Source organism: Canis lupus, chromosome 1 (assembly GCF_003254725.2).
Source record: "Canis lupus dingo isolate Sandy chromosome 1, ASM325472v2, whole genome shotgun sequence".
In the NCBI taxonomy this organism is placed as follows: domain Eukaryota; kingdom Metazoa; phylum Chordata; class Mammalia; order Carnivora; family Canidae; genus Canis; species Canis lupus.
Genome location: NC_064243.1, coordinates 110445139 through 110456773, shown reverse-complemented (window position 1 = coordinate 110456773; position 11635 = coordinate 110445139). Strand labels below are relative to the sequence as shown.

Below are 11635 nucleotides of genomic sequence, written 5' to 3'. Positions count from 1 at the left end.
GCGGGGCCGCGCGGGCCTCGGAGCGCGGGAGCCCGCCCCGCACCACGTGGGGCGGCGGCGGCGGGGCGGGCGGAACGCAGGCTGGGCGGCTCGCGGCCCGCCCGGGCCTCTGCAGCCGGGGCGCCGGCGGAAGTGGGAGCGCGGCCGCCGCGGACCGCGGTGAGTGTCGGGGTGTCGGCGGCGGGGCGCGAGCACCGCGCGGTGCCTTCCCTCTCCCGGGGCCCGGCCGCCCGGCCGCGTGCGGAGTCGGGGGGGCGGGACGGGGCAGGTCCGCGCCTGCAGCGCGCCGGCCGCGGGCGCGTTCGGGGCCCCGCGCGGCCGCCCCGGGACTCGGGGCCGGGACCTTCCCGCGCCTCCCGGGGCTCGGGGGCGAGGATCGCGGCCGCCGCCCGGGCTTCCCGCTCTGGCGGGACGGCGTCGCGCGCGGGGCTGAGCCGCCAGGACCCCCAGCCCAGGCGGCGCGGGGGCCACGGACGCCTGGGGGCCCGGAGGACCTACTTAGTATAAGAAAAGGCCAGCCTGTGGGTGGCCAGGGCGGAGTGGAGAAGGAACTGACCGGCGGGGGGCGGGGGCAGAGGGGAGGGGAAGGACGCGGGGCTGGGGGTTCGGGGTGTGTGTGTGGCGGGGGGCGACCGGTCAGCACTTTGGTTAATTCGCCGAGCTCTGTTAACCTGGCAACTCATCTAGTTCCCTCCCCTGGCAGATGTTTGTCCCCTGAATGATCATTGCCATTTTCTTGGAAGTGCGCACTGAGGCCGCTGTAAGGGAGGTCTGCAAATCTCCTGCCCTTGCTCATGACCCAAGTGACGAGCTCTGGAGTCTTAACTATTCGATTAACTTTTTTTTTTTTTTTAAGATTTTATTTATTTATTCATGAGACACACACACACAGAGGCAGAGACATAGGCAGAGGTAGAAGCAGGCTCTTTGCAAGGAACCCAGTGCGGGACTTCATCCCAGGACCCCGGGACCCCAGGATCAGGACCTGACCCAAAGGCAGATGCTCAACCACTGAGCCACCCAGGTGCCCCTTGATTAGCTTTTCAAGTAGTGAGGGATGGGCCTGGACATTTTTCTGAAATCCTCAGGAGGGAAATCCTTGGCCTGGAGACTGAAAGGATAAAGGATTCTGAAGCCTGGTCACCAGGGAGCATGGATAATGCCTGCTTTTGCCTTCTTGGGCACACCCTAGGTGACCTTTCCTATATCCATTCTTTATCAGATCACACCTTGGTTCCAAAAGCTCTGGTGGCCCTCCAGTGCTGGCGGGGAACAAATCTTTCCTGCTGAGGGCAGGGGTGATGGCCTGGATCTGTTGTCAGGCCAACCTGGGTTTGCTCCCTTTTCGTACCACCCAGACAGCTTGGACCCAGTAAGTGATTTGCCATTTCTCAGTTCTAGTTTCCTCCTCCAGAAAATGGGGATTGGGAATCACATGGCAGGACCCGTCCCCGTTCAGTTTTCCCTAACAGATAAAGCAGGTCTGTACACTGGTCCACCCTTACTTTTGTTTCATCCAGGGATTTAACATAATTTGTGACCGTTTCTTTGTTCAGTACTAGCCCTAGAGACTAGGGTGTTTCTCTTAAATCACTCAAGTGTTAACCTAGGTTGGGTGAAAACCCTGGGGGCTGATGACTCTTAGTAAGGTTGGATTGCAGTGGCCAGGTAAATTAGAAAATGTGTATATCCTTTAATCCCATTTACAGTGGTAGTGGTCAAATAAAGAAAATGTATATTATACCCACTAAACTAATATAGCAGTGTGTATTAACTAACTGGAATTTAAATAAAAATGTAGGGATCCCTGGGTGGCTCAGTGGTTGAGCGCCTGCTTTCAGCCCAGGGCATGATCCTGGAATCCCGGGATCAAGTCCCATATCAGGCTCCCTGCGTGGAGCCTCCTTCTCCCTCTGCCTGTGTCTCTGCCTGTCTCCGTGTGTCTCTCATGAATAAATAAATAAAATCTTTTAAAAATAAATAAAGTAAAAATGTAAAAAAAAGAAAAATGTATATATCCCATACATCCCGTTTACTGTGGTCTTCCCCGTCAGGGAAAACCCGGAGAGTCCGCCTTGGTTCTCCCCTCAGTCCATCAGCAAATAGTGAGGGCTTTTGACCTTCAACAAACCCTGGTCTGATCACTTTTCCCCACCTGTGCAGTCCCCGCCCTGTCCCAGGCACCCTCCTCTGCCTGCCTGGGCCACCGCAGTGGCTTCCTGCCTGGGCTCCCTGCTTCTCCCTTGTCTCTCACAGTCCGCTGTCTCCGTACACAGGCAGAAGGATCATGTGAAATTCGAAGCCACGACCCATCCCTCTTCTGCTCAGAACCCGTCCCCTGGGTTCTGTGTCGCTCAGAGTAGAGAGCCAGGTCCTGGCATCAAAGCCTCTCCCTGCACGATCTGCCCCTGCTCCCCCCTCCTCCACATTGGCTGGCCTCCTTGCTTTGCTTCAAAGTCACAGGCTTCTGTGGCCTTTGCATTTGCTGTTCCCGCTGGCTGGAATGCTTTCCCCCCTCAGATCTCTACATGACTCTGTTCCTCCTTCCTTTTGGGCCTGTGCTCAAGTACAACACCCTTGCTGGCCAGCTATCTCTTGCCCCCAGGCCAGGTCAGGCCAGGCAGCCCCTCTGGGCACCTGAGGCCCCTAGCCTTGTAGTTCATTCCAGCCCTGCCCACCCTGGGTCCACATTGTCTGGAGACAAGTCTGTGTCACCCACTGAACTGTGACAGCAAGGCCAGGTTGTTTCACTCAACAGCTGTGACCCCAGCACCGCCCCAGGTGTGCTGGGCACGGAACAGGCCCTCGGATAATGTGGAGGGGTGAATCTTTTCATACCTTCAACAAATATTTACTGAGCTCCCCCTGTTTGCCAGGCCCTGGGTGGGGCTGGGGGTGGAGTTGGGAAATAATTGGATGTGTCCTTTCTCTCAATGTCGTGTGTTCTGTGGCAGAACGGACATCATGTAGGTAAACGAATGCATATCTTCAGGAGGCAATAGTGCCGTGGAGACAAGATAATTCAGGCTGAAGGGGCTACTGTCTTCCTCCCTGTAAAGGGGGATGTTTGGGCAGGGACCGGAGCGAACTGAGGGAGGGTGAGCCATGTATGCAGAAATCGATCAGTCTCCCATCCGGAAGAGGGTTCCAGGAAAGAATGTGCTTGACATGTTCAAGGACAAACAGCATCGAGCAAAGGGTGGAGGGGCAGGATATGAGGTCAGAGAGCTGATAGGGTCTTGTGGCTGTTGTGAGGGCTTAGGCTTTTTGCTTTTGGTGATGTGGGAGCCATGGGAGAGCTCCGAGCAGAGGAGGAGTGTGCTTGGACTTAGTTCTTTTTTGGACTTAGTTCTAATAGGAACCCTGACGGCCGAGTCTGCGTAGGGAGCAGGCTGTAGGGTGAAGGTGGCAGCTGGGGGCCCAGTGGGGAGGAGACTGGTGTAGACCAGGTGGCAGGTGACAGGAGGAGGAGACAGAGTGGGATGGGGGCGGGGGGAGGGTGAGGATTTGCTGGATTCTGGGTACAATTTTGAAGGTGGAGCTCATGGGCCTTTTTGACGGATGGAATGTGGGTGGCAAAGAAAGTGGGGAGGAGGGCAGCCTGGGTGGCTCAGCCGTTTAGCGCCGCCTTCAGCGGGGGCATGATCCTGGGGACCAGGGATCAAGTCTCATGCCCGGTTCCCACGTCATCGGGTTCCCTGCAGGGAGCCTGCTTCTCCCTCTGCCTCTCTCTCTCTCTCTCTCTCTCTCTCTGTCATGAATAAATAAATAAAATCTAAAAAAAAGAAAAAAGAAAGAAAGCGGAGAGGAGTCCAGGACACTGTGAAATCCTAGGAGGTCTTTTTATTTTTGTTATTTTTTAATTTCCATTTCACAGATGAGGAACCGAAGCAGGGAGGCTGCTTGTAGAGTCGCAGTGACCTGCCCAGATCCCTTGTAGTGAGTCTGGAGGGAATAAGAACCACCTGCCTTCCTGAATCCACATCTTCACCTGCTCTGCAGTGGGGTAAGCTCTGGCCTGCCTCTCTGGCTTGTATGGCCCACCAGCCAAGCATGGGTTTTACTTTTTTTTTTTTTTTGGAAGACCTTACTTATTTATTTATGAGAGACACACAGAGAAAGGTAGAGACACAGGCAGAGGGAGAAGCAGGCTCCCTCTGGGGAGCCTGATGTGTGACTCCATCCTGGGACCCTGGGATCATGCCCTGAGCCTAAGGTAGATGCTAAGCCACTGAGATATTCAGGTGCCCGGGTTTTACATTTTTAAGTGCTTGGAAAACTTTAAGAATTTTCGTGGGTGCCTGAAATTATACAAAATTCAAATTGCAGTGCCCCAATAAGTACGGTTCTAAGGGGGAACAGCCGTATTCATTGCTTTCATATCTGTCTCTGGCTGCCTGCTTGTAGTTGTGACAGACTTTGTAGCCCAAAGCATAAAATATTTACTGTTGGGCCCTTTACAAGAGAACATTTGCTGACTTCTAGTAAGGATTCAATTTGGGCCACCAATGGTGCAGGGAGGGGTCTGGTCTGTAGGGCTTGGCAGCTTAGACCCTGAGAAAGGTCTGGGCTGAGACAGAAAGTTTGGGGAGTGGGTAAGGATGGGGAGAGGAAGTTCAGATTCCTGAGAGGGAATCTAACATTTTCATTTTCACTTTAGTTTTTTTTTTGAAGTTTTATTTTAAGTAGGCTCCAAAGACCACCCTATCAAGAGATGCATGCTCTACCAACTGAGCCAGCCAGATGCCCCGGGAAGCTCACATCTTTTCCAGGGACATGGAAGCAGTATAATATGCCACTTTCTTTTCAAAATCAGAATTTAGGGGATCCCTGGATGGCGCAGCGGTTTAGCACCCGCCTTTGGCCCAGGGTGCGATTCTGGAGACCCCGGATCGAGTCCCACGTCGGGCTCTCGGTGCATGGAGCCTGCTTCTCCCTCTGCCTATGTCTCTGCCTCTCTCTCTCTGTGTGTGTGACTATCATAAATAAATTTTAAAAAAAATTAAAAAAAAAACAAAACAAAATCAGAATTAAAAAAAATTACTCTGAGGGGGCGCCAGCTGCCTCGATTGTTAGAGTATGTGACTCTTGTTCTCAGGGTTGTGGGTTTGAGCCCCATGTTGGGGTAGAGATGACGTCAATAAAATAAAATAAAATCTTTTTTTTAATATTTTATTTATTTATTCATGAGAGATACAGAGAGAGGGAGGCAGAGACATAGGCAGAGGGAGAAGCAGGCTCCATGCAGCGACCCTAATGTGGGACTTGATCCCGGGACTCCAGGATCACGTCCTGGCCCAAAGGCAGGTGCTTAACCGCTGAGCCACCCAGGGATTCCCCCAAAATAAAATCTTTGAAAAGTTACTTTGAATAGTACAGACTGTAAAAGGCATAACAAGGGGAGCAGCTAAAAGGCCCCTGCTCTGAGCTCTTTGTGGGCAGAATGACCAGCAACTTTGGCAGTTTTCATGGATACTGTCCAGCTTTCCCTCTTTGAGGCTGTCCTAATTTATACCCTTAGGCCTAAGGAATATGAAGATGTTTCTCTACAGCTGCACCAACATAATCCTTCATCAGCCTTTGTTTAATCTTCCCTAATCCTAGAGGTGAAGAATCTTATAGCACCATAGCTTTAATTTGCATTTCTCTGGTTCTCAGTGATGTGAATATGTTCAGGAGTTGAGTAGCCATCTTTATCCCCGCCCCGCCCCCCATCTGTTTGTCTACACCAGTGGTTCTCAACTATAGACATTTTTATTTTGTCCCCTGCTGGGACATTTGGCAAAATATTGAGAACTTTTTTTTTTGGTAGATATCATTTCTAAGAATGTATCCACTAAATTTTTTCTTAAAATTTTTTAAACTTCTTTTTTTTTTTTAAGATTTTATTTATTTATTCATGAAAGACACAGAGAGGCAGAGACACAGGTAGAGGGAGAAACAGGCTCCATGCAGGGAGCCCGACACAGGACTCGATCCCAGGACTCCAGGATTATGCCCTGGGCCGAAGGCAGGTGGCTAAGGCAGGCGCTAAGCCGCTGAGCCACCCAGGGATCCCTTCTTAAAATTTTTAAAAAGATTTTATTTATTTATTCATGAAAGACACAGAGAAAGGCAGAGACATAGATCCCAGGACCTCGAGATCACGACCTGAGCCAAAGGCAGATGCTCAACTACTGAGCCACCCAGGTACCCATTTTTAAAAAAATTTATTGGGGTAAAGCAAACATAAGCTTTGCCCCTTTATCTACTTATTTGATTTCATTTAATTTTTAAAAAATATTTTATTTATTCATGAGAGACACAGAGAGAGAGAGAGGCAGAGACACAGGCAGAGGGAGAAGCAGGCTCCATACTGGGAGCCCGACGTGGGTCTCAATCCGGGTCTCCAGGATCACACCCTGGCTGAAGGCAGCGCTGAACCGCTGAGCCACCAGGGCTGCCCTCATTTCATTGTAATTTAATTTAATTTAATTTAATTTAATTTTATGTAATCTCTACCCCCAATGTGGGGCTGGAATTTACAACCCTGAGATCAAGAATTTCGTGCAAGGGACGCCTGGGTAGTTCAGCGGTTTAGCGCCTGCCTTCAGCTCAGTGCGTGATCCTGGAGTCCCAGGATCGAGTCTCACGTCGGGCTCCCTACATGGAGCCTGCTTCTCCCTCTGCCTGTGTCTCTGCCTCTCTCTCTGGGTCTCTTATGAATAAATAAATAAAATCTAAAAAAAAAAAGAGTTACATATTACTGACTGAGCCAGCCAGGTACCCCAATATATGGAGAACTTTTTTAGAAAAGGTTTTAGCGGGATCTGGTTGGCTCAGTCGGTACAGCATGGAACTAACTCTTGATCTCAGGGTTATAATTTCAAGCCCCATGCTGGATATAGAGATTACTTAAACAGCAGCAACAACAAAAAACTCCAAACAGCTTTTTTTTAAAAAAGGCTTTATGAGATATAACTCACACCATACTATTCACCAATGGGAGACAGTTTTGGTAGTCACAGTTTGGAGTGGGCGTTGGGGATACTACTGGCATCTAGTGGGTAGAGACCTAGGCTGCTGCTAAAATCCTACACCTCTGCACCTGACAGCCCCCCACAACATGACAAAGAGTGATCCTGCCCCAAACATCAACCATGCTGAGGTTGAGAGACCCTCATCTACAGCCTTGGCCCATTTCTCTGCAGGGTCCTTTCTTGCAAGGAGCTCACAGTTGGCTGTAGAGACAGGAAGAGGGTAACAAGGAAAAAGATCATCTCCATCTCCTCCGTACTGTGAGTGGCCCAGGGATGGGACACTGGGTGCCTAAAATTTGTCAATTGTTCCAGTAATCACTTTATTTTTAGTTTTTAAAAGATTTTATTTATTTATTCATGAGAGACACACAGAGAGAGGCAGAGACATAGGCAGAAGGAAAAGCAGGCTCCCTGTGGGGAGCCAGATGTGGGACTCAATCCCTGGATCCCAGGATCACGACCTGAGCCGAAGGCAGATGCTCAACCACTGAGCCACCCAGGTGCCCCAGTGATTACCACAGAGAGAACTAAGCCACAGAGAGGGGTGCAGCTATCTGAAACTTAGACACCCCCCAAGCTTGCTCATAGAACTGGCACTTCCCTATATGCAACCAACATCACAACATTGGCCCTTAATGTGTCCCCACATTAAACACCGTATGATTGTTAGGGCATTTAGTCCCCAGGACAACCCCATGCAGTGGATCCTCTTACCATCCCTATTTTACAGATGGGGAAACAATCATACCTAAACTTTTCTAGAGAGGCTACCATGTCCCACATGAGCCTGTTAAATCCTGGTTACACGCTGAGGTGGTCATCAGTACCATTTCTCCATACAGTGAAAGAGGAAACTCTCTTTTTTTTTTAACTTGGCTCTTTCTTTTCTTCATTCATTCATTCATGAGAGACACATTGAGAGGCAAGGACATAGGCAGAGGAAGAAGCAGGCTTCCTGTGGGGAACCTGAGAGGGACTTGATCCCAGAACCCTGGGATCACGACCTGGGCTGAAGGCAGACACTTAACCACTGAGCCACCCAGGCTGACCCAAGGAAAGTGTCTCTTGCTAAGCTGGCCTGGGAGCTCAGTCTCCCCTCCATTCATTCAAGCAGGAGCAATATTTAAGGGGCCTGGTGTCTGTGCCACCGCCACACAGTGTTCCAGGAGCTGGAGATACAGCAGGAGGCAAAAAGCCAGGCCGCTGCCCACAGGGAGGCAGGTCTCTAGCAAGGGACAAAGGCCATAAGCAGAATGATATATAGCATGTCAGAAGAGTTCTGTGTCCTGTGAAGAGAGATGAAGCTAAGGGGGGCTGGATGGGATGTACAGGGGGACTTGAAGATAGCCTGCTCCAAGGAGGCAGACAGGTGGTAAAAGCAGAGGGAGTGTCAAGGTGCAAGGGTCTGAGAGGGACTTCGGTGGCAAAGAGGCAGGTGAGGCTGGGTTAGAGAGGGTGCTGGCAGGGTACGGAGCACGCAGGGCCATTGACTTTAGCTTTGACTCAGGGTGAGGTGGGAGCCAGGGAAGGGCTCCTAGTGGAGGAGGGATGCAACCTGACTTGGGTGGTAGATGGCAGGTATTGGGTGTTAAGCAGGTGCCTCTGGCTGTGTGTGTGGGGAAAGACTTGGGGGTAAGAGGACAGTGAAAGTGGAAGCCAGGGGTCCAGGGAGGACCTGGCTTCAGTAGTCCAAGCAGGAAGTGATGGTGGCTAGACCAGGATGTGGGCAGTGGAGAGAGAGAAGCATTAGGCTCAGAATACATCAACAAGAGTTGATCCTTGAACAACACCGGTTTGAACTGCATCAGTCCACGTATACATGGATTTTTTTTTTTCAATAAATACAGTACAACACTGTAAACGTATTTTCCCTTCTGTATGATTTTTTTCATAAAATTTGCTTTTCTCTAGCTTACTTTATTGTAAGGATGCAGTATATAATACAAATAACTTATAAAATATATATTAATCTGCTCTTTATGTGATCAGTAAGGCTTCCAGTCAATAGTAGGCTAGGCAGTAGTTGAGTTTTGGGGAATCAAAAGTTATGCCTGGATTTTCAATTGTGTAGGGGGTCAGTGCCCTAACTCCCAGGTTGTTCCAGGGTCAACTATATATATTTAACCCCCTCAGGCTTTCTTTGTCTTTTATGACCTTGATTTTTTTTTTTTTAAAGTAAGTGCCGTGCCCAACGTGGGACTCGAACTTCTAACCTCAAGATCAAGAATCATATGCTCTACCAACAGGCAGCCAGGCGCCCCACAACCTTGATATGTTTGAAGAACTTGGGCTTATTTTGTAGACTGTCCCTCAATTTGAGTTTCCTCACCATGAGATTTAAATAACACATTTTTGGTGGAAATACCACGAAGTGGTGCCCTGCCTTCAGTGTTATCACCTCAGGAGGCACATGGGGTCCATTTGTCCTACCCCTGCACATGATGGCTTTGATGCCTGAGTTAAGGTAGTATCCACTGGATTCCTCCCTTAGAAAGTTACTGTTTACTCTTTATGACAAATATTTTGTGGGGAAGTACTTTAAGACTGTGCATACACTAGACCTCATCCAACACTCATCCACAAATTTTAGTATCCATTGGATTTTAGCTCCTTATGTATTCTTTTATTTATTTATAATTAGCATGGACTCATGGGTTTCTATTTTATTCAGTGGGTTATAATTGTACCTATCTTTTTATTTATTTATTTTTTAAGATTCTATTTTTAAGTAATCCCTATACCCCAGGTGGGGCTCGAACTTACAACCCCGGAGATCAAGAGCCCTATGTTCTACTGACTGAGCCAGCCAGGTGCCCCCATGTAACTATCATTGTTTTAATGTTTACATCATTCCAGAGTTGGCCTCTGGAAGCCCTTTTAAGCTGGCTTCTGTGTGACCGGGAATTTATTTGGAAGAGAGCCTCTCCCTTGGGTTAGATGGGCTGAGAGAGAGGAGAGGAGGCAGGAGTTCTCTCTTTCAGCAAATATTTATTGCCAGGGACTGGGTATAAAACACTGATAAAAGCAGTCAAAAGTTTCTGCTCAGGATGCCTGGGTGGCTCAGTGGTTGAGCATCTGGCTTTGGCTCAGGGCCTGATCCTGGAGTCCCAGGATCGAGTCCCACGTCGGGCTCCCTGAGTGGAGCCTTCTTCTCCCTCTGCCTGTGCCTCTCTCTCTCTCTGTCATGAATAAATAAATAAAATCTTCAAAAAAAAATAAATTAAAAAAAAAGTTTCTGCTAAAAAAAATAATTAAAATAAAATAAAAAGAAAGTTTCTGCTCTCATGGACCTTGTGAATGATGGTAGCAGTTCCCAGGGGAGGGGTTCCTGGTGGAGGGAGGGCATAGAGTTTAGAAGGAGAATCTGGAACTGGGTTTTGGACAAATTGAGTTGAGGACGGATAGACACACCTCTGCTCCCTGCCTCCCTCTCATTTGTAGTCCCACACTCCCACTGTAACAACCTCTTGCTCTTCTTCACCCAACAGCCAGAAGAATGCAGACTCCACTGACCATTCCTGTGTCTGTGCTCCGGCTCCCCCGGGGTCCTGATGGCTTGAGCCGAGGCTTTGCCCCAGATGGACGCAGGGCCCCCCCGAAGCCAGAGGTTCCCCAAACCCTGGGGGCTCCAGTAGTTCAAGAATCTCGGGAATCCCAGGAACAGCAGGCGCGAGCTGCACTTCGGGAACGCTACCTCCGCAGCCTGCTGGCCATGGTGGGTCACCAGGTGAGCTTCACATTGCACGAGGGTGTGCACGTGACTGCCCACTTTGGAGCCACCGACCTGGACGTGGCCAACTTCTACGTGTCGCAGCTGCAGACGCCGATAGGTGTGCAGGCGGAGGCGCTGCTGCGGTGTAGTGACATTATTGCGTACACCTTCAAGCCGTAAGGATGTTACTAGGTTCACCTTTCTGCTGTGGGCCTAGCCACAGGGTCCCAGCCCACACGTTGGTGGGCTCCATAGAGTTTGCAACTAATTCCCTTGGAATTTTGAGCCGAGCTCCAGCAACTCAGGCTTCTTGGGACCTCCGGGGTCTCGTCAGTAAAATTCCACTGCAACCCCAGGATTTTAGAGCCTGTTGAAATGAAAGCTCTACCTCACAGAACTCTAAACTCTGAAATAGGGCCTCATGGCAGTTCCTGAAGACTGGGGCTGGGGGTAGGTGAGAAAAGCAGATTGCAGAATGGAAAATTGTTTTTTGAGGTTGCAGAGTTCAGCCATCCTGAAGGATACTGTCCTCCTACTAAAGAACCGACTTTCCCAGGAAAATTCGCGTCTTGTTCTTTGTTGTTGTTTTTTAAAGTGTAGCACACAAGGATGGAGCCAGATTTAGGAGTGGAAGGGTGGCTGGGCAGGGGCTGAATCCGGTGGATCTGGGCCAAGAAGAGGACACATCAAGGGGCTGGGAGGAGCTCGGATAAAGGTGGAGATTGGCTTGGTCCTGGAATGGCTGGAGCTACTCGAATGCCGGGTTTGGGATCTTTGGACGTGATTTCTTTCTCGGGGGTGGTGGTGGCGGGAATGTTCCCAGCGAGGGGTTGTAGCCCGTCCCTAGGGTGCTGTGGCCCTCACTCTAGGGACGGCCGGTTCGCTTCTCCGCCCACCCCGGAAG

General features: G+C 50.1%; 1 protein-coding gene across 3 annotated transcripts; it reads left to right on the top strand.

Moving 5' to 3' along the window:
• The first annotated feature begins 52 nt into the window (after window positions 1–52).
• GEMIN7 (gem nuclear organelle associated protein 7) lies at window positions 53–11292 on the top strand. 3 transcript variants are annotated; one of them, XM_025424692.3, is made up of 3 exons: window positions 53–159; window positions 3878–4006; window positions 10508–11292. In XM_025424692.3, exon 3 carries the CDS (start codon window positions 10516–10518, stop codon window positions 10909–10911), a length of 396 nt encoding a protein of 131 aa, XP_025280477.1. In that variant the 5' UTR covers window positions 53–159; window positions 3878–4006; window positions 10508–10515; the 3' UTR covers window positions 10912–11292. The 3 variants fall into 3 exon arrangements, with proteins under 3 accessions (XP_025280477.1, XP_025280480.1, XP_025280478.1); XM_025424693.3 differs by lacking the exon at window positions 53–159 and adding an exon at window positions 7191–7277 and having other exon boundaries at window positions 3954–4006; XM_025424695.3 differs by lacking the exon at window positions 3878–4006 and having other exon boundaries at window positions 71–159.
• Window positions 11293–11635: the final 343 nt, after the last annotated feature.